General features: G+C 41.7%; 1 protein-coding gene across 1 annotated transcript in view; it reads right to left on the minus strand.

Moving 5' to 3' along the window:
- The window catches only part of bsnb (bassoon (presynaptic cytomatrix protein) b), a 60,938-nt gene that overhangs the window by 9,926 nt on the left and 30,046 nt on the right, over positions 1–20,966 (minus strand). The window contains exons 4-5 of the mRNA XM_063912071.1: positions 10,215–11,006; positions 2,627–8,980 (exon numbers count right to left, since the gene is read on the minus strand). Coding sequence (XP_063768141.1) covers positions 2,627–8,980; positions 10,215–11,006 — 7,146 coding nt within the window. The remainder of the gene's footprint in view (positions 1–2,626; positions 8,981–10,214; positions 11,007–20,966) is intronic.

The raw sequence follows: 20,966 nt of genomic DNA on the forward strand, positions 1-20,966 counted from the left end.
CATTTGATTTAATAAAATTGATTAAAATGTTGTTACCAATAAAACCATAGACACTAAGTGACTCTGTCATATCATTCCTAATTAAGATTTCTGAGTCAAAGGTTTTGTGGAAGAGGTCAATGTGGTCAAGAAGCATATACATTACTACTATTAGTATAATCATTATGTAATAATTTTGCACAGTGGCTCCATTTGGAGTATAATTTAAGCATGTTACTTCTGATGTTCTTGAATCCTACATAAATAAGATATTTACATAGGATTCAAGAATTTCACAATGATTCTTAATCAAAATAATACACTGATCAAATAAATGCATGTATGATTAGGTTAGTGAATGTCAACAAAATGGCTTGAACATTAACATATAATGAAGCCATTGCATTTGAGTTGTTTGATTTCATTCTAATGTAATTTCCGAAATTACTCTTTTTTTCTACTTTTGATCAAATAACAGTATCTGGTCTTTTTCACATTGTTCCAAATATTTATGTGTGGCATGCATGTAAGAACATTCAAACATATAGACTACAATTGAATACACATCTGTGCTAGTCTAATACTTACAAAATAGTTGTGTTGGGTAGATCCATGGTGATTTATCCACAAGAGTACCGTTTATAAAAAAATAACACTAAAGATTAGACACAGTAAAACTGTGTAAAATGCCTGAAATCTGATTTCTATGTTTGCTTCTCTGACTGGTTTTGGTCTGAGTGCAGAGCAATGTCAATTTACTTTGACCAGCTGCTAACAATCAGGCAGACAGCAAAGCAGCACAAGGATTCCTCCACAACGTATGTCCCCCTGGCAACTCTTAAGGGTTTGCCAGATATAGAAGACATGAGACTGTGTATGTGTGAGAGAGAGAGGAATAAAAATTGAGAGACACAGAGAAAAGAGGCAGAGAAAGAGAGAAAGAGAAAATAGACTAAAAACGAAGAATGGGGAAAGATAAGGGTGGAGATACAGCAGAAAGAGAAGATGGGAAGAGCTTTTCTGGCACGGCCAGCTGCTCTCACGAGAACATTCTGTCATCTTCTTGATGCCAATCCTTTGTGATCACACATATTATTATTTAACTCACAAGCACTACCTTAAATTAAAAAATATGGATACCTTGACCCCAATATATGTTGTATATCATCAGCAAAAATGTAAAAACTAAATGTGATTCATACGTATATACAGTGAAGGAAATAAGTATTTGATCCCCTGGCAATTTTGTAAGTTTGCCCCCTTACAAAGACATGAACAGTCTATACTTTTAATGGTAGGTTTATTTTAACAGCGAGAGACAAAATATCAAAAAGAAAATCCAGAAATGTACATTTAACAAAAAGATATAAATTGATTTGTGTTTAATTGTGGGAAATAAGCATTTGATCCCCTTGCAACCAACAAGAATTCTGGCTCCCACAGACCGGTTAAATAAATCCTCTTGCTTTAAGAAAGTATTCCTGATGTCAACGTTTTACCTGGATAAAAGACACCTGTTCACAGTCAATAAATCAGATTACAACCTCTCCACAGAGGGCAAGAACATAGACAGGTGTTGTGATCATGTTGGAACTAATGTCTAAGGACAGCAGGGACAAGATTGTAGACCAGCACAAGGCTGGAATAGGCTGCAAGACCACCAGCAAGCAGCTTGGTGAGAAAGAGACAACTGGTTTGATTATTAGAAAATGGAAACAAGCCTAAAATGACCATTAATCGCCCTCAATCTGGGGCTCCATTATCTAAGATCTCGCCTCTTGGGGCATCAATGATCATGAGAAACATGAGGGGTCAGACAATAACTACACACACACTTGGTAACACACTATGCTGTAATGCATTAAAATCCTGCAGCATCCACAAGGTCCCCTGCTCAAGAAGGCGCATGTATAGGCCATCTGAAGTCTGCCAATTAACCTCTGAAGGATTCAGAGAAGGATTATGAGAAGGTGATGTTGTTAGATGAGACCAAAATCAGGATCTTTGGCATCAACTCCACATGTCGTGTCTGGAGGAAGAGAAATGCTGACTATTACCCGAAGAACACCATCCCCAGGATCAATAGGATAGGTGTTCCAGAACGACAATGACCTAAAACATACGGCCAAGGCAACTAAGGAGTGGCTAAAGAAGAAGCACATTAAGGTGATGGAGGGGCCTAGCCAGTTTCCGGACCTCCATCCCATAGAAAATCTGTGCAGGGAGCTGAAGCTTCCAGTTGCCAAACATCAGCCTCCAAACCGTAAGGATTTTGAGAGGATCTGCAGAGAGGAGTGGACCAAAATCCCTCCTGAGATGTGTGCAAATCTGGTGACCAACTACAAGAAACATCTGACCTCTGTGCGGTCCAACTAGCCTTTCTCCACCAAGTACTAAGGCATGTTTAGTCAAGGGGATCAAATACTTATTTCCCACAATTAAACACAAATCAATTTATATATTTTTTTTAATGTACATTTCTGGATTTTTAATTTTGATATTCTGTCTCTCACTGTTAAAATACACCTACCATTAAAAGTATAGACTGTTCATGTCTTTGTAAGTGGGCTAACTGACAAAATGTAAACATATCCATTTCTTTTTTATATTATATTATTTTCTTAAAGAAAAAGTAATGGTTTCGTACCTGACTGTTGGACACAGCTTGCTGATGATATGGGGAGAACCTGTTCTTGGCAGGGTCCTCTGATGTTGGGCTGAGAGGCTTTGGATCCGACATGGACCGCTGCACACTCTTTATGGGTCTTGGTAGGCTTTGGTGACGCTGGGGTGATTCAGCAGTGAAGGCCTTCTGCTGTGGTGTGACATGGGCCTTGTTTAGTTTCTCCTGGGAGGCAAATGTTGTCTCCAGCATGCGATGAGGAGACAATGGAGATACAGGGGAGTATAGCACCTGGGGAGATTTGGGGGGCTGGCGGGATGGAGACTCATTTTGTTGATACCCAATTTCCAGTGGGTCTGGTTTCCTCCTCTCGAACTTAGCAACTCCTTGGAGTCTAGGAGAGGTTGGATCAGATGTGTTTGCACCTACTATATGTAGACTTGTGGAGTACGGACTAATAGTTGTAGGGACACTCAACTGAGGGGCAACCACACCCTGTGACTGAGACTCTGGTTCTGTCTGGCAAGCAAGACTCTCTCCTTTGTGGGTCCTTTCAGGGGCCGCTATGTAATGTAATAGGTCAACCTTTGAGGTCTCTGCCATTGTTATGTGGATTGCAGGCGAATTCCTTCCTAATTGGTCAGGCTCTGTTTGGCATGATGAATCGTTCGTGGTCTGACTAGCTATACTTGCAGAAGCCACTTTAGATGATGGTTCTGATTTAGCCTCACCACTAGACTCAGAGTGCTTGGATACACGTGATCGCCTGCGCCTCACTGGCTGCTGGTCCCATTCTCCCTGGTCCTCCTCGTCAGTCTGCACACTGCAGTCTGCAATACGCCTTGTTCTCCTACGTCTGTTCATGAATCTGTCCTCTCCATCTTCATCATCTGTTTGCACACAGCTGTCTGTAATCTTCTTCCCAGAGTCGTCCTCCGAGCCATCTCTCAGCCGCGGCATGGAATTTTGCTTTTTCATTGTCTTGGAATCAGCTTGTTTGTCAGTGGTTCTCAAAGACATCTCAGAAGCTGAACTTTGAATAGGTCGAGCAGCTACCATGGCTTGGACCACTTGTCCATCCTGCCAAAATTGAACACTCTGTGCATCTTGCTGAATAACCCTACCACTCTGGTCACAAATAATGAAACCTTGAGGGGGCCCTCCTCCAACAACTACTCCTTGTATAGCACTCTTAGCAGATGTTGCTGCTGCGGCAACCACTGCTGATGCGGTGGCTGCTTCTGCTGCTGCCACAGCTGCTGCCTCTGCTGCTGCCGTCTTTTGTCTTTTCTGCTCCTCCAACTGCTGCTGCAGCTGATGTTGCAGAGATTGAATTTGTTCTAGCTGCATTCTCTGCTGGGCCAGTTGTTCTCTTTGCATGATTAGTTGTGTTTCCCGTTCTGCCTGCTGTTGGTGTAGTACTTGCTGTTTGATTGTCTGCAGTTCCTGAATTTCACGCTGAACAATTTGTTGTTCTTTTTCTCTGTGTCGCTGAAGCTCAATGCGATCTCTTTCAAGCTCCTCATGAAGGCGTAGCTGGCGTACTTTCTCTAGTTCAACCCGCTCTCGCTCTAGCTGCAGCGCATGTTCTTGTTGCTGGCTCAATCTTTCATTTTCCTTACTTGACTGAGCATCCGTGGGGGGAGAAAGTTGGGAACTCAGTGCCAGGGCAGTGCCGTGTGGTGTCTCTGGTTGAACCTGTGGCAGTGGTTGAGGTTGACTGATGGGTTGTCCTTGAGGTTGCGTTTGAGTCAAAGATAAAGGTTCAGTTTGACTGGGTAGGTGGTGTAGCTGCATTTGAGCCTGCACTGGCTGGACAGATGGAGGTTGGCCTTGAGCTTGAGAAAGGGACGCAACACTCTGTGAGGTAAAGTGAGTCCGATCTGTCTGTTGATCTGCCATAGTCTGCATATTACATGCTGGTACATTTTGTGCTCCTAAGTGAGCCGCAGCTTGGGTGGTTGGAATGGCTGCAGCTGTTTGTGCAGCAACTGTTGTTAAATTCTTTCCAAGGTACACAGGAGCTTCCTGGTGTAAGCTGTTTACATCAGGCACACTTCCTGATGGTGTAACTGAAGTAGGATACTGATTTGGAGGAGGGTAGGAATACATTCCCTGTGTAGACAGAGGCATTCTGGGAGACACTTGAGGCAACCTGGTAAGGCTAGCCAATGGTACAGCAGTCACACCTGTCGGGTATGGTCTGTAAATTCCTCTAGGCATAGGACGCATGACAGAAGAAGGCTGGGTAGTAATTGGCAAGGTGGAGGCTATGGGAGTGTTAATGGTGGAATATATCATGCCATCACCTCCTCTCATAGCAGCAGGGTACAAAGCACGTATACTTGCTTGTCTAGCATTTATTAGATTTGTTAGTGTTTGGCCATTTGCTGTTGGTCTTCCATCTGGGCCATACAGAAGGTTTGCTCTTATAGAGGCTAAGCTTTGCTGGAGATTTAGCCTAGCTAAAGGTCCACCCCCACCAGCCCCATATGCCAAGAATTCGGGGTTATTACCATACCGGCTTCCATACTGGTCCGCAGAGTTAAGAGCTGCACACATGCGGCTGATTTCTCTGGCAGTGGTTGCACTGTACTGGGCCAGATTTGAGTCCTGTGGTCCTGATTGATCATGTGAACTGTAGGCATAGTCGGAATTGATATTTGACATGGAGCCATATCGGCGAAGGGGTAATGAAGGGCCTGCTAAATCTCCTTGGTGACGCAAGTCTGTGTAAGATCCATACTGTGCTCCAATGCCAAGGTATCCACCATCATAACCTTGATTCATGCTGCTAAGATCTACTGCCATACCCCCCTGGATATTACTCTGATAGTGACCACCTTCAGTCATGGAGGGCAGATTGGTATCGGACATTGAAGGTTGAATTCTTCCTGAGGGGACTATGGGTGGTGGATATGGCTTATGTTCCTCTGCCACTGCTTGTGTGGCGTGAGGCTTTTGTTGTTGTTGTTGTTGTTGTTGTTGTTGTTGTCGTTGTTGTTGTCGTTGTTGCTGTTGTTGGCTGACATTGTATTGTGGTGGGTAGGGAGGGTGGTTTGCTTGGGGGGTTTCAGTGGTGGGGGTTTTATCTGAGGATACATTTGTAGGCTTCTGAGTGAATGACCCTGAACATGAGCCGGCAAAGGGCAATTTGTAAACAACATCACAACAAGCCACCTGGTTTTCTGGTTTTATCTGACCAGTGAGATCCAAAACCTGAGGAGGGGGAGGAGGTTCCTCTCTCTTTACTAGCTGAGTCACTGTGCCGACCTGTGATGTGTTGCTTTCATCAAGTTGCACCATCATAACATGGGGCTTACCTGTCGACAAGTTCATTACTGTTGGTTTGTTTTTAAGCTCTAAGGCATCTCCACTATAGACTTCATGGGGAGCATTAGAAGCAAGAACCCCAGACAATGCCTGTGGAGCCAGCGGGGATACTCTAGGAATGGCACTTGCAGTCACTGCAGGCTGGGCACTGCTTGTCTGGCTTACTACAAGGTCTTTTTTCATCAGCAGTGGCTGGACCTGATTCGCTAAATTGTAACGAGCAAAAGAAGATTGCTGGTGGTGCTGCTGGAGCTGCTGCTCAAGAAGCTGTTGCTGCTGCAGGAGTTTCTGCTGCTGTAACTGCAGTTGTTGCTGTTGTATGCCCAGGTTCTCCAGGCATGCATCAATTTTGGGAATGGATGGGTCAGTAATCGGTGGCTTGCTCTGGGTTAAACACACAGCCGATCCAACACCCTGGCCCAAATCCACACGATTTTGCAAAGGATCTCCATACACAACTTGTTGCTTGGGTTGGGACATGAACATAGAACCTGCAACTGTGACACTAACTGTGGTCGGTGTTGATACAGATATGTGTGGTTGCTCTTGTGCATTCAGGTTCATAATAAGAGGTTGCACTGCTGTGTGTCGACCAGATGGTTGCTCTCCTCCTAAAGAGTATCTCCTTGTGTCAGAGGCAAGGGATGTTAAGTCCATGCCTTTGTCTGTCATTATAATTGGAGCTGGCCTCATTGGGGCTCTCAGATCCACCACGTTGGTATTTGGATACATTTGACCCTGAGACTCAATTATTGAAGAGCCTTGAATATTTGAGATTTGGCCCAGAGATATGTTTTCCATAGATCCACGACTTGCAGTTACAGTGCTCATACCAACATTAACTTTTTCAACATTTTGAGCCATCTGTGAAGAATGTTTAGGAGACCTTTGGGATGGGTGCATTTGTGGTGATGTTGGGGAACTTGTTGAAGGGGGATGGGAGCTATATAAAGTTTTACCACTGATTTGTGTGGGTGATGACAAAGGGGAAGTGGAAGAATTTACAGTGATTGGCTTGGCAGGACTAGTTGTATTAGAGCCTAGTGTAATCACCATCACTGGTGAATCTTGGGAGGACTGTTGTCGTGCAAGACGAGGGGAATTTGCCCTTTGAGGTACCTGTGCTCCATGGGTTGCTGCAGCCGAGGTAGGACCACCAGGCAAAGATGGCAACTGCCTGCCACTACTACTAGTGGGTCTTACAGGTGGCGTATGTGTTGGGCTTTGTGCTGGAGAAGCGCTGGGGGAGACTGGGGGGCTGGGACCTTTGAAAAGGGAGAACACTTTGGAGGTTAGGGACGATGCTGCAGAGTCAGGTGATGCCTGTGTAGGCCTTTGGGGGCCTGCTCTGTTGCTAGCAGGCCCTGTGCTACCTGCCTGTCGAGCTGTGGCAGTCTGACTGACTTGGGCTTTGGTTGTGGCAACACCAACAACACCTTCAATTTTGGCACTCTGTGTCATCATCCTATTTTGTGTTTCTTTTGATAGATGCTGTGCTGCATGCATTCCTGGAATTCTTGGATCACTCCCTGTTGTGGAAAACGACATGGGTGCAGTTACCTGTGTTGGGCTTGACCCAGGGGTTAATACTGTTCCCGCTTCAAGTTTATGTTTACTGTCAGGCTGATAAGGCCCTTTTTGCTGATTAACTGTATTTCCTTGCCTCTGCATTAGCTGTGCTTTCTTCATCATCTCCTCATAGACTTCCTCTGCACTTTTTAGTGTTTTATCAGATGGTGAGGTTGCTGATGTCTTATCGGTAGGAGAGTAGAGTGATGTGAATGTTGGAAGGTTATATTCATTTCCTGATTTGTAAAGCTTTCCACCAATCATTTCATAGCCCTCTGCCTCCGAGTCCATAGATGGCGAGTATTCAGAACATGACGATCTGTGAAGTTCCTCCATCTCTGCAGCCTGCCTCAGTTCTTCTGTTGGTGATGCATCCTCAATAGGTGAGAGATTACTAGGTGGAGTTTTGGATCTTTCCCTGCGTCTCTGTGCCCGAAGCTCCTCTTTATCCCTTTTTGTTTTTCGAGCAGTACTTCGAATCCTCTGTTGCTCTAGATCTCTCATCTGCTCCTGTTCTCTTAGTAGTTCTTCCTCTTCTCTGAGCTCATCTTCTTCAGATGAGTCCTCAATGGTTGGCAGCAGTGGCCCATGTGACCGATGTCGAGCCTTTCTCTGCTGCTTTGCCTCCTCTAGTTTTGCCCTACGACTAGGGCTGCTGTCACTGTCATCCTCCATGGAGGACACAGATGTAGGGGAAGTTCCAGAGGTGTAGCTGGGAGTGGTTGCAGGTAAGGTTGATGAATATTCTCCCTTAGACCGCTCCTCAGGAGAACCAGTCAGACTCTCCATCTCTAGCTCTGGTTCTCTTAGGTCATGCTCTGTACTGAGCTCCATGTCTCGGTTGTAGCTGTTGGTGTTATTTAGCTCAATGGTCTTAAATCGGCGCAGGCCTCCGGCCATTACAACATCTTCCTCTTCATTTGCCGCTGATGCCTTGGTGTCGTCCTCAAAACTATTAGATTGTTGAGAGAGTCGTCGTCTCTCTTTGCTTACATCTCCACTTGCTTTATGTCCCCTTTTTGGCTTTTGGTTTCCATGTTCTTCCATTTCCTCTTCATCTGCACTCATCTCCATAATTTGCCTCCTCATGAACTCCTCATCTGTTAACTCTTTATGGGTCTTCTTTTGTCTTACCGGCAATGGTGAGAGACCACTTTCGCTGCTGTCTTCTACATAATCATGACGAAGCTTACAACTTAGGTCATCCTCTGATTCATCCCTTGCTGCATCATCATCAGGATTGTAGTCCCGACCCTGCCCTACAGACAGTGAGTGTGGCCTGTTTGATGATGACTTTGACTCCAGTAGAGGCTTCATGGAGCTCTCTAGCTTTTTGATTTCTGAGGGGATGGAGGCACCACTGAGCTTGATTCCTTCTTCCACGATCTGTCCTGTAATCTCCCCATGAGAGCTGGAGATCCCATCCGAGGAGTATCCAGTGTCACTTAGACTCTGTGTACTTGATTTGTTGTAATCCTGTAAAAGAGAGAAGAAGAAAATAAATGTTGGAAGCTAAAAAACGATTTTCCAACGTTGTATCCTACTTATTCATCAAACTCATCAGAGGGGAAATTTTCAAGAATTAACTTAATAATAAGAAGAAATTAAATAAATACACTGGACCTTGTACAACTGAAATATACTCTATTATTTAGGCATGACAGAATAATTACATTGCAAAGAAAAAACTATTATCAAACAACCAGACATTGGACAACATTAGGGTAAAATCAACCCAAATGTAACTTTGCTTTGTGGTTGCATAAGATAAGATAATGTGAATTTTCATACAGATACCACCAAACAACTGTTATCCTCATACTGAAAATGTTGTTGGTGAATATAATATTATAATATTAGATTTTATAAGTTATTGACCATATTAAACTGATTTGGGTTGAGTTTGCCCTTCAAACATATGTACACACAGATGGATAAATACACTGCAAACAGAGTAAATAAAACAGACAGTTAAACATACAAACATCTACAGACAAGTGTCTTTTAATTACATGCTTGATTGACATCTTTGACACATTCTCTGTTTCATTCTTCGAACCATTGAAGAATAACGAACATGCGTAGAATGCTTCGAATATCATCACGAAGTGTCACAGAAAACAAAAAAGCTTGCATTTGACACAAATAAAATAAAAGCGTACAGAACCAGTCTGAGGAATGAGTAAACAGGCTGAATGTGAGGAATGGACTGAGAGGAGGAGGAGGAGGATGATGATGATGATGATGATGGTGATGATGATGATGATGATGATGATGATGGTGATGGTGATGGTGATGATGATGGTGATGGTGATGATGATGATGATGATGATGATAATTAACTGAATTGGCGTCATGATGCAAAAGCTAAATTATTACATTAGTGATGATAGTAAGAGTTATGACTACTACTTACTAACTTAATATTACATAATAACGGTGGACCGATGAAGCTTTTGGTTGTGAAGAAAGAGAAAACCGATAAAAAGTAGAAAACAAATGACTAGAAGAAGAATTCGAAAACAAAAGAGAGATAATGATGACGGCGATAGACAGTGGTGTGGAATGAATCATTTACTGATCATGATTTGATGAAGATCAGGATGTTCAAGAGAAATGCTTACAGTAACTCAAATGGAGCAAAACGTTTTAAATAAAAATGACGAATCAAGAGTAACAAATGATGGTGAAGAAGTTGCAGGTAGCTCACTTCATGGTGTCTTGACTTCTGTGTATCGTCGACTATCTTCATGTCTTTTGGTGAAGTGACAGTCTCTGACAAGGCCTTCTTTGGTGAGGCCTTGATGTCTTCTTTTAGAGATTTAGATGTGACTTTAGTCTTCTCCTGGCTCTGCGTCTGTTTGCGGGCTTGGTTGTTACCTGTGGGTTTGGACTGAGTAGGTGCTGTTTTTGATGGGGTGGGAGTGGCCTTAGCATGGTTAGGGGAAGTTTTACCAGGGGGGGCCTTGGCAGCAGGGGGATGAGAAGGGCCCTTGGTCTGAGCAGAGGGCTGAGCAGACCCCTTTGTCTGAGTTGGCCCTTTAGCTTGGTTTTGGCCCTTCGTCTGGTTAGCAGACTGAATAGGGCCTTTACTCTGAACATTTGATTGATTAGGACCTTTATTTTGAGGACCTTTACTCTGAGGTGAGGGTTGTGTTGGACCCTTAGTTTGGGAAGGTGGCTGAGTTGAACCCTTAGGTTGGGCAGAGCCCTTGATTTGAGGGAAAGCTTGGCTTGGCCCCTTGGCATGAGGGGCAGGCCCAGCTTGTTTCACAGGAGAGACAGGGCCACTTACTTGGGGACCCGGTGGTTTCTGTTGTTGAGGGCCTGTGGGCCTAGGCCCCAAAAGTTGATTTGGCCCTTTCTGCTGAGGTGGCTGTTGATTGGCTGTAGCAGGTGAGCGGGGGGATCCCACGGGTTGTGCAACAGGAGCTGGAGTATCTCCCAGGCTTCCTGACAGAGCCCTCTGCGTCTGGCAGTTCAAGCACAGCCATTCTTTCTTCTGGAGAAACGAGAATACAAAGAAAACAACAATTAAAAAATGTTGTAATTGAACAAACGCAGTGCTTTCCTGTAACAAATGATGATTAAACATTATGTGTTTAGCAAATATCTGTCAATATTCATCTGTTAAAGAAATAGCAGGCTGTATGGAGTCTTTCAGTCAGATGTTTCACAGAACTACCAAGTTGATGTTCAGTGTCTCTTAAGTGAAACTCACTTCAGTTACCATTGCAATGATAAAAGGAGTGAAGAGAGACATGAAAAGTAGAAGTTAATTATACATATGATGCTTTATTGGCATAAACAAATAATGTGATAAAGTTGCACAGCACACTTAAGGTCTTCTCTCCGAATACAGAAACCAAGACTAATAATTGTGTTGGTTAGACAGATACAGATGATGTCTCTGTACATCTCTAGTGACTACATACACAAAGTATGCTCAACATTGACGTCTACTTTGACATTGACACTGTGTCAAGACATTATTTGATTATTATTTAAATATGATTAATGGGTACAAAAATGTGCCTGTTCGTTTTTTAGTTAAAAATGAAATCAGGAAGTTGTTGCTTTATAAACGGTCATGAGTGTCAAGTGTCAAGGACTCAGTATAGCGAGTCCGAACAACTGTTAGCTTTCAACCATTTGAAAGCCTGTCCAAACACGGCCTTTCATCTCTTGGTGAAGACTTAATCATTTGACAACATTAAGCACTCTCAAACAGGGTACACAGAGGAAGAGTGCTGTGTGAATACAAATGAACACATCTGTTATCAGATGGGAGCGCTTCAACTGTCCATAGACATTTTATTGCGCATGTTAAAACACATATAAATGCAACACAAGAGAATCATAAAAGAAAAGAGACAGATAAGTCACACCAGCAATATCCATAACTCATTCCACCTGAGTCAAGGAAAATGTAAAACAGCTGCACATCTCCTTCAAGGCCGTTTGTACTAGACGAAGACAGCATATAAACATAAAGAGATTCAATTTCAGGTCAATGCAGCAGATCGATGAAGGTGCTCCATGGAAATAAATGGTTACGTTACATGTTATGAAAGCTAAAAGAGGAGGCGGCACCATGTTGGTAACGCGTCCTCTGTTTCTATGATAATCATCTTTGCCCAAGGCCTGAAGAGGGAGCACTGTTATGCCACAGACTCATTTAACAAAACAAATAACCTCATAAACGTCGCTATTGCCTGTTGCCATCTGCCCAATAAATCATTACTTTCAATGTTGTCATGCTTCTAAATCTTAATAGAGAAGTGGGAATTCATGCCTAATAAAAAATTGACTCTAACAGAGGACGTCCTCCGTGCAGTCCAAACAGTCAAGATGCGAGAGAAGGCCCACACAGACCATCACAGGCCACTTCTACTCTTTGTCCGGTCAAACTGATTTGTGAAAGCAAATTTATCTACAAATAATATTCAACCACATGCCGATGTGGGTGGTAGGCGTCAAAGCAAAAGTCAAAATTTTACAGAAGAGGAAAAAAGGATGATGAGGAGGTGGAGGAGGATGGAATAAACAGGAAGAAGAAAGTGGTGGTGGAGTGGTAATGATCATGACAGGAAGAACGAAGGTGGTGATGAAGATGAAAGCTACAAAGATTTTTATTTTTAACTATGCTACATCTTTTTACTGTATTGATTAAATCAATGCCCATCAATCAAAGAAATAATATTTATATGAGGCAAGTGCAGAGAGCATGATAACTACATTGACCAAGTGTTTCATGTAAATGTTTATATAAAATAGGACTGCAGCTGATTCATTTATCTACCAATGATATTTCTTGTTCAATCGAAAAAGGTTGCTTACAAATGTCGGGTAAAAAAATAACAAATGTCCATCACGGACGGACAGCCCAGAATCAAAAGATATCCAGTTTACAGTCAAACAAGTTTACGTGTAGCGCAAATATTACATTTGCCAAGCTGGAACGTGTGGATATTTCTATTTGTTTCCAAAAAATGCAAATCTGTTTAAGTTGATGTCTTTTAATGTCTTATTTTGTCCGAAAAGTCTAAAGTCTAAAAGCCCACAAAACTAACAGAAAATAAGACAGGAAAAAATTAATTATCAAAATAGTTGCTAATTTATTTTCTGTCAATTAACTGATTGATTGATTTACCAGCTGCTGTGTGAGGACTGGACAGGTAGCGTGCAGAAACTCTCAAAAATAAATATGAAAATTATGATTAATTCAGCTTTGGTACAGGTAGACTTTATTCTGTTGATATTAAGTCATTAGAGTCTTTATGCAACCTGAGTGTTAAATTATGCAACTGCCTCGTTTAGAAATGATGCCATTTGAATCCTGAATACTGTGAAAATATGCGGTTCAGTAAGGATAGTGCTGCCGCACACTAAGGAAAAGTGTGGGCATTTTTCAGCATAAAAGGACACAAAATATCAGCCTGGCGAACACTAGGATCGTTTAAACAACCTTTCAAGGAGTAACATAACCGGGGACTATGATAACGGTCATCCTTTAACTTTACCCAAAGTGACATTCCTGAAATACTGCCAAAAACAAAAGTAATATAAAACGAAAAAGAAGACAGGAATGGCGACTTCATTTAAAATCAGTTTGTAACATGCTATTTTTTACTCGTGCTATTTTTTCGTTCAAGATAAAAACCTTTCTTAATGTTCCCAAATCCTACAGGATTCAGCTGGGACCATGAAGCGTGGATGGAGCCATTGGCATGCCAAACAGACAGACTTGCTTTGTTTTCATCTCTCTCAAGTGCTCTACTGAGAAGCTATATTTAAACAGGTGCAGTACGCTCAGAACTAGCCATCTGTGCCGGTTTGTTTCATATATTACAAAAAAAAAAGGTTGTGTGGAAATGTCAGAAGCGAGTGTATGCAATTTCCTTAAAACACCATGAAATCTACTTTTACTATTTTTTGTTGTATATTCATGAAGCAGAGTCTTATTATATACCTTAATTGCCTTCTATTTTAACCTTTTTCCGTCACCAAGAAGCTTTCTTCCTGCCATGTTGGCACTGCCACACTCCCATCTTCGCTCCTGAATCAGCATAACAACACTGCGTGGGTAAAAGGGAGAGAGGAGTGAGGCCAAACTGGAGCTGGGAGTAGCAAATTATTCATGTAGAGTGCTTTAGCTTGTACAGCAGTGAAGCATGTGGGCTGTGCTTCCCACCTCGGCCCACACTGTGAGGAGGAAATCAGGTCCGTATAAAAGAGACTGAGCCTCTGCGCCTCAGAGACAGGCCTTTAATGCAACCTCAAAACAGAGCAACCAATCCACTGTGGAAATCCACTTTTACTTTTTAACTGCTCTCTGAGTGAGCACACTTACAGTTCAATACACAGAGATTAAACTACTGCTAAAACTACAATAGAGACAGATAATGAAAGTGTTTCTTCCAAAATTATGTTGGTTTTGGCCACTGAGTTCATGTTTTGTACAACTTAATACTTTTTGTGTTTTGGGGGATTTGTTGTGTGAGTGTGTTAGTGTGTGTGAGGCAGTAGGCACAGTTTGTTATTGAGATCATCTTGTTAGTGAACTGTTAACCTCATTAAATGGCAGGAGGTTAACTTAGTGCTTAGTTGAGAGTGCATTTAACGTTTGCTCTTAACTGTAACTCAGATGCGGCTGACAAGACGACACACTGACTATAATCTATCAACTACATCTGAAGCACAGGGTGTCTGCACTTCAACTGCAACGTGCAATGAGTCAACTACGGAAGTGGCTTTCAGCATCTGGTTTAGAGATATTAAGACAAAACACATGGTTTGGTTGCACTGTATCCATTCTGTATTAATTGCAAAGTGTGTGTGCGTTCCTGAGAGCCAGAGAGATTTAGTTTGGAACTGCACAGAACTCAACTACAAATACACTGCAAACACAGTCAAATAGAGAAATGCATGGAATGGACTACCCATACTGTACATGGTGTTGAAAATTAGCCGACAGCTTATGTTTATTTAGGTTTAAATGTTCTGATGTTATGACTTGGAGATTTCTTGTGGACATTTGCGTGCTTGGGTGTTTGTCAGTTTTTCAGCATACCCAACTTTGGACTTTTTGGCTGTGTTACGCTCAAAATGAGTATTGAAACAAGTGAAAGATTCTGCATATTAGAGATATGTTAATGACTTTAAAATCAGAACACACATAAAGATACAGAGCTTTTCTCTCAGGGTCACTGTGTACTGTAATTCCCTCGAAAAAATTAAATGTACAAATATAGCTGGTGCATTGTGGAGCGCCTCCAATTACTTTACAGTTGTACATCTCTGCAGTAGATGTTACACCATTTACCCAGACAATGATTTTAAGCTTGCAATGTCCACAATGTTTGAAATGTAAAAAGTAAAGCGTGTAACACCAACGTAAAAGTGAGTTCTGTTTCGTTACTTCATTTTATTTTGAAAGGGTAGAGTGGAACGGAATCTGCCATAAGAAGCAAAGGTGGATAGTGTTAACACCGGCAGTGTAGTGATGCTCCATCCAATCATCTCACAGCCGGAATAGCTGCCCTTTCACTCTCAAAATAATGAGAGATTGAACACTGCAGGTTACCACAAGGAAAAGGTCAGAGAGATTGATCCCATTCTTATAGATTGATCCCGCTCTCAGAGAAGCTTGCTGAGACATTACAGCCATGATCACTCACGTGTGAGGTTTTGTGTGTGTGTGTGTGTATGTGTGTGAGTGTGTGTGTGTGTGTGTGTGTGTGTGTGTGTGTGTGTGTAGAGTGAACTGAAAGTGCGCATGCAAGTATGTGCAGGACTACATTTGAATTTTTTCGATGTCTATGCTAATGTGGTTACATATTAATTAACTAAATGATGTAATACAACAGGGGAAATATATTAATTATCGAGACTGCTCACACCTAATGACAAGCACAGCTATGCACATGTATGTGAATTATAACTTAAAGCGCTCAAATGGGGCTTAATTTGATTAACACAAGTACCATCTTGAATTAAAATCTAACTATGTTTATCGTCTCGCTCAATTTAGCATGATCCAGTAAAGGCAAAACTGACTTGAATGTGACCAAGCTCTAATAAGTACCAGACGAACTACAGGCTATTTGATTAAAGGTTTTTTGGTATACAGTACAAAAGTTTGCTTACTTTAGGCAAATTAGCACGAGCCCTGCAAGATTGTTATTTTCTGAAGATAATTAAATAATTCACACTTCCTGAACTGCATTGACTCCTTATGATGTCAAATGTATAAAGAGAAAAAAAAAGTTAATATGGGGAACGGATATTCATTGTTCTTTTTGTATGCCATCTGGAAAATTTAAGTCCCTCTTCTTTGCTCATATTTAGCTCCCTAGCTGCTAAATGCTCCACTGTATTCACCAATTATTAGCTAAATGTGTCATTGTATTTATACTGTCACATACTTTAGTGATGAAGTTTCATTTTCTGTTCTATAAATATTGTTGGAATCGCTTGGTAAACCCAAAGGAACATGATAAGACACTGCATTTTGTATTGTTGCAGTTAATTAATGTGTGTCCCTTTGTACTTCATTTGTCTTCATTTATATCTTCTGAATAATACTGAAGTAGTGATTGCATTACATTGCCTACTCCCAGTGGAATAGTGACTCCACCCTCTAACTGAAATGCAGCCATGCAGTCTTTCTTTTGTATGGTGGGAGTTTTTCTACATGAGAAGAGCTGGCTACTGAAAAGCATTATCCTTATCAAGAGATGTCTAAAAAAGTAAAAATCCCCCCCATAGACACGTTGATCTATCCTAAAATTACTAAACTACGTGATCCCCTTTCCTCCACATGGCTAAAATAAAAGGTCACATTGTTCAACTCAAAATCCTTCTCATTAATTTTATGTTTTTACCTGCAAAAATGAAAATTAAGTCCCTAAAATTAACATTTCAAAGAGTCTACGCTAACATTACTAAACTGCTGGCAAAGTGAAAATATCATGAAGAGCTGTAATACTTTCTACCCATGGAGGGAGCCAGAGAGCACAGAATTTCATCGAGAGATACTGTATGGAGCCCGTGGGAGCACACACACCCACACAACAACATGAATACACCGAGTAGAAAAACACTCACAGAGTCGCATTCAAGCACACTGATAAATACTGGCACTGGCACGTGGCTGCATAATTAACACTAACCTTTAAAAACAATCGTATGTCCTGCACTAATGGTAGTGACAGTCACACTCCCTTCCACTTGACTTCTGACACACATACATCAGTTTATATAGATATCCTGTTCAGCAGAGTGTACTGTGCCTGCACATGTGTAGGCAGACATACTGTCGGCAGCCTGCACAACCTCCACCCCTCACTGTCAGTCAATTCACAGCAAGAGACTGTCCCCTGCCTGGTGTCTCTGCCAGGAATTACACCACAAGCTGGGCAAAGAAATGTCATTAAGTAATGTCATTAAACGCAGAGACATAACAGTTTAAGTGCTCTTAAACTGGAAGGAAAGGAAGATAATTTCCTACAGAGTAATTGTATTTGTGCCACAATAAAGATCACAAATGAAAAACAGAACTGAGTTAATGTCAGAAAGACAGCGAGACAATTTTGCAAGGAGAATGAGCAAATGGAAGCATGACAGCAATGCAAGGCAACATAAAACCTTTGTCATGCATCATGTGTAATCCTCTTGCCAAAGTTTAACTTCTAAAAGTGTAACTTAGTCAACCCTCCTATCATACAAAAGTCATCCCTTCACGTCTTTACCATCAAATCAGCTTCATCATTACATTGCAAGTGTGAAAACAATTTGACAGTGGACACAAGTGCTGGCCACGTCAACCTTCAAAGTAAGAACTGAACAGAGGAAAACCTTGTCAAAACAAAGGCAGAAATCATCATAATAATCCTTCCAGTTCTGTCTCACAGAGATTAATGAGGCGTACAACAGAGGAGGTCATAACTAATTTGTAACAAGTGAAGGTCAGGGGAGCAGAGGGTCAGTGTGAATTATTAACTACAGCATGCAGGGGCGCGCTGCCAAGCAGGTGGGAATGGGGTGAGTTTGAGGTGAGTGGGGAAATATGTCTCGCACTGTATGGGGCCCAGACCCATACACACACTCATTTCATACAAAGAGCAAAAGAGCAGAGAGACACCCAGAGTATGGACATAAACATGGCAGCGGTAGCACTCCAAGTCTACATTTAATCAAAGATTGAATTCACTAAAAATAACCATAATCACTGTTTTCAATTCTGTTACAATGCCATAACATTCACATGAGTCAAAGATCAGCAGAGCAGGTTACGTTATTAAAGCCCTATCAGAGCCCTTTAAGCCCCTGTATCCATTTCTATTATGCACAGTCTGTATGAGCAGTAGTTTAAAACTACCAAGTGCGCAGCGCTATGCGCGAGCAAGCACATGTCACAGCAGTGTGCCAGGCTGTGCCACACCACGCCGCGGCTCTGACAGGTCAGTCAGAGTCAGCAGGTATATAGGTTAATCCCCTGGGACTCCTTCAATGGGGCACGTGGTCAGGCCTGTGGATTAGAGAGGAAATGAAGGATCATCCACTGAGGAAGCAGGACTCAGGTGCAGTCACTGTCACTCATATTATACAGATCCACTCACTGCATTCAGGTGAAATATATCAATATATAGAAAATAGATTAGCATGGTCAATAGGCCATCCTGCAGGTAGACAATAGAGCTAATTTTTCTCGGTTTTACTGAAAACTAAACATCAGCAAACAAACCTCTACACATCCAGCCACTGACTGCGTCCTTGCACATTGGACTCACATTCAAATACAGATAGTTGCTATATTTCCTCAAGACTAGGAGTATACAGCCAACAGCTGTGTAACACTGCCCTCAGTTAAAGAGGTGCTTTGAACTTAGTTCTATGGCAACATGCTAACATGCTCACAAAATGCCCTGGCTATCCATTCATGTATAAAAGAGGTCTGTTCCAAAGTGGCAGACATAACTGGTCGACTGACGGCTGAACAAAATTCTGATATAAAGTTGAATTCTGCTGCCATGGATTAAAACAGACATGTTTAAGTCAAAAATGTGCATTGTTTATTCTTATTCAACTACTATCCCTAGCTTTATGTGCATAAAGAAATATATCAACAACATTTTAAAAGTAGAAGACTTATCCAAAACAATGGAAAACTACATATGAAATAACTGTTGCTGCAGGAGAACTGCATGTCATTTTCCATTAAGTATGTGTGCATCTCCTGTCCCTTACGGGGCAGGGTAGCATAGGGAGAGGTTATGTTTTTCTGCCCTTTATTTTAATTATCGTGTCTGTTTGTGTTTGTTTCAATGGGGGCAACAGGTGTCCTCTTTTAGCCCAGCAACCAGGAAGATATCAGTGAGAGAATCTTTCCTCAGAAGGGCCTCGCAATACATAAATCAGACAAATCAGTCAAAAGCAGCAAGACATCTCATTGATCCCATCCCATCATTCTGTCGATAAGCATGTTAAGAAACACATATCTTCATTTCAAACAGACAACACATTGTTACAGTATTGGATCTGTCAAGTTATCATTATTTCAATGGGAAAAATCTTTATTTTTACGGTCTTTTTGAGTTTGAAAATGTCTTTATTAGGAGTGTTTTGCAGCAATAACAATAGATTACAGACTAACAACAGCATGAAGATTACGTAAAATCAGAGAAACGACCTAAAAGACACCTCAAAAAGTGGCAGCAGCAGCTTTTTAACTAAGCTACTAATATGACATATAATAACCCTAATCCATCGCCTTCATAATGTCTAAATATAACTCAATCTTTAAGAGAGATTGTGGATCCCCCTCTTTCAGCCCTCAAACAAAGGGAAATCTTTCCTAGAGGACAAGAACAATCCAATATCCCACTTCACAAACTCCAGGACAGCAGTCAGGGGACGACTGCAGCTGTTCTGAAGGCAAAGGATGGTTCAGTGTTTTCTTAGTTTTATTTTTTTTGGAGAGCTTTCAGTTCAGCTCTGCTAATTCGCCCTGAGCATATTCAAGACAAACTGCGGTGTTTATCCCTCTGCAATATTAAAAAAGCACCCAGAGCTGCAGCACACACCTCAGGTTAGTTCAGTGGATGCACCTCTCTCTGTGGTCAAACTGTCTGAACTGTGCAGTCAGTAAGAAGTCATTGATGCAGTTTATTTTCACCTTCGTACACTACTGACCTTTTAATTCCTGTCTCATTCGCTGTCCTCCACCTTTTCATGCTTGATTTAAAGTATATAGGCTTCATGTCAGCAAGATAACAAGACAGATGGTCGAATGACTTAAGATAAAGTCAGTAATATATGTAATGTACATACACCAGTACAGTTTGTCTGCAGCATCATAGAGAGGATAGGTGATACCATGGATAATTATCTCACTGCTTTGGAAACACAGAAGGATTTGACTAGCCTTTTGCTAAATGCCTCCTAGCCTGAAACAGAATTAAGGCAGTGGCAAAATAACATTCAAACCTACAAACATAAATCTGTTTTCTAAAATGTTAATCAAGCAGCCAAACAAACCTCATTTTACTCTGTGGTTGGCAGCCAAGCCCAAACAAGTCATGTGTCTTATCGCATATGTCTGTCCCCAGGACAAGTTAATCAGGCTGTCTCCTCGGCCTGTTTCATTTTAGATGAGATTCTAATACTCCTGCCAGGCGAATTTACAGCTATCAGCCAAGCAAATACAATTCATGTAGCACACATCTATCTTTTAGACAAGTTACTCAAGCTTTAACATATCACCAGCAGTGAGCACAAGTCAGGTGATAATTTTACTGAAATGAGTCCAGCAAAAAAAAAACATGTGTGTTTACTCTACACTTGTCTTTCAGACAGGTTGTTCATTGTTCATGTGACCCGACGTACAAAGATATTTTAACATGGTTAGCAAGTCTGTAGGGCAGAGCGAGCATTAGCATCCTTTGAGTCAGCATGGGAC

The sequence above is a fragment of the Eleginops maclovinus genome, chromosome 20 (genome assembly GCF_036324505.1).
Source record: "Eleginops maclovinus isolate JMC-PN-2008 ecotype Puerto Natales chromosome 20, JC_Emac_rtc_rv5, whole genome shotgun sequence".
NCBI lineage: Eukaryota > Metazoa > Chordata > Actinopteri > Perciformes > Eleginopidae > Eleginops > Eleginops maclovinus.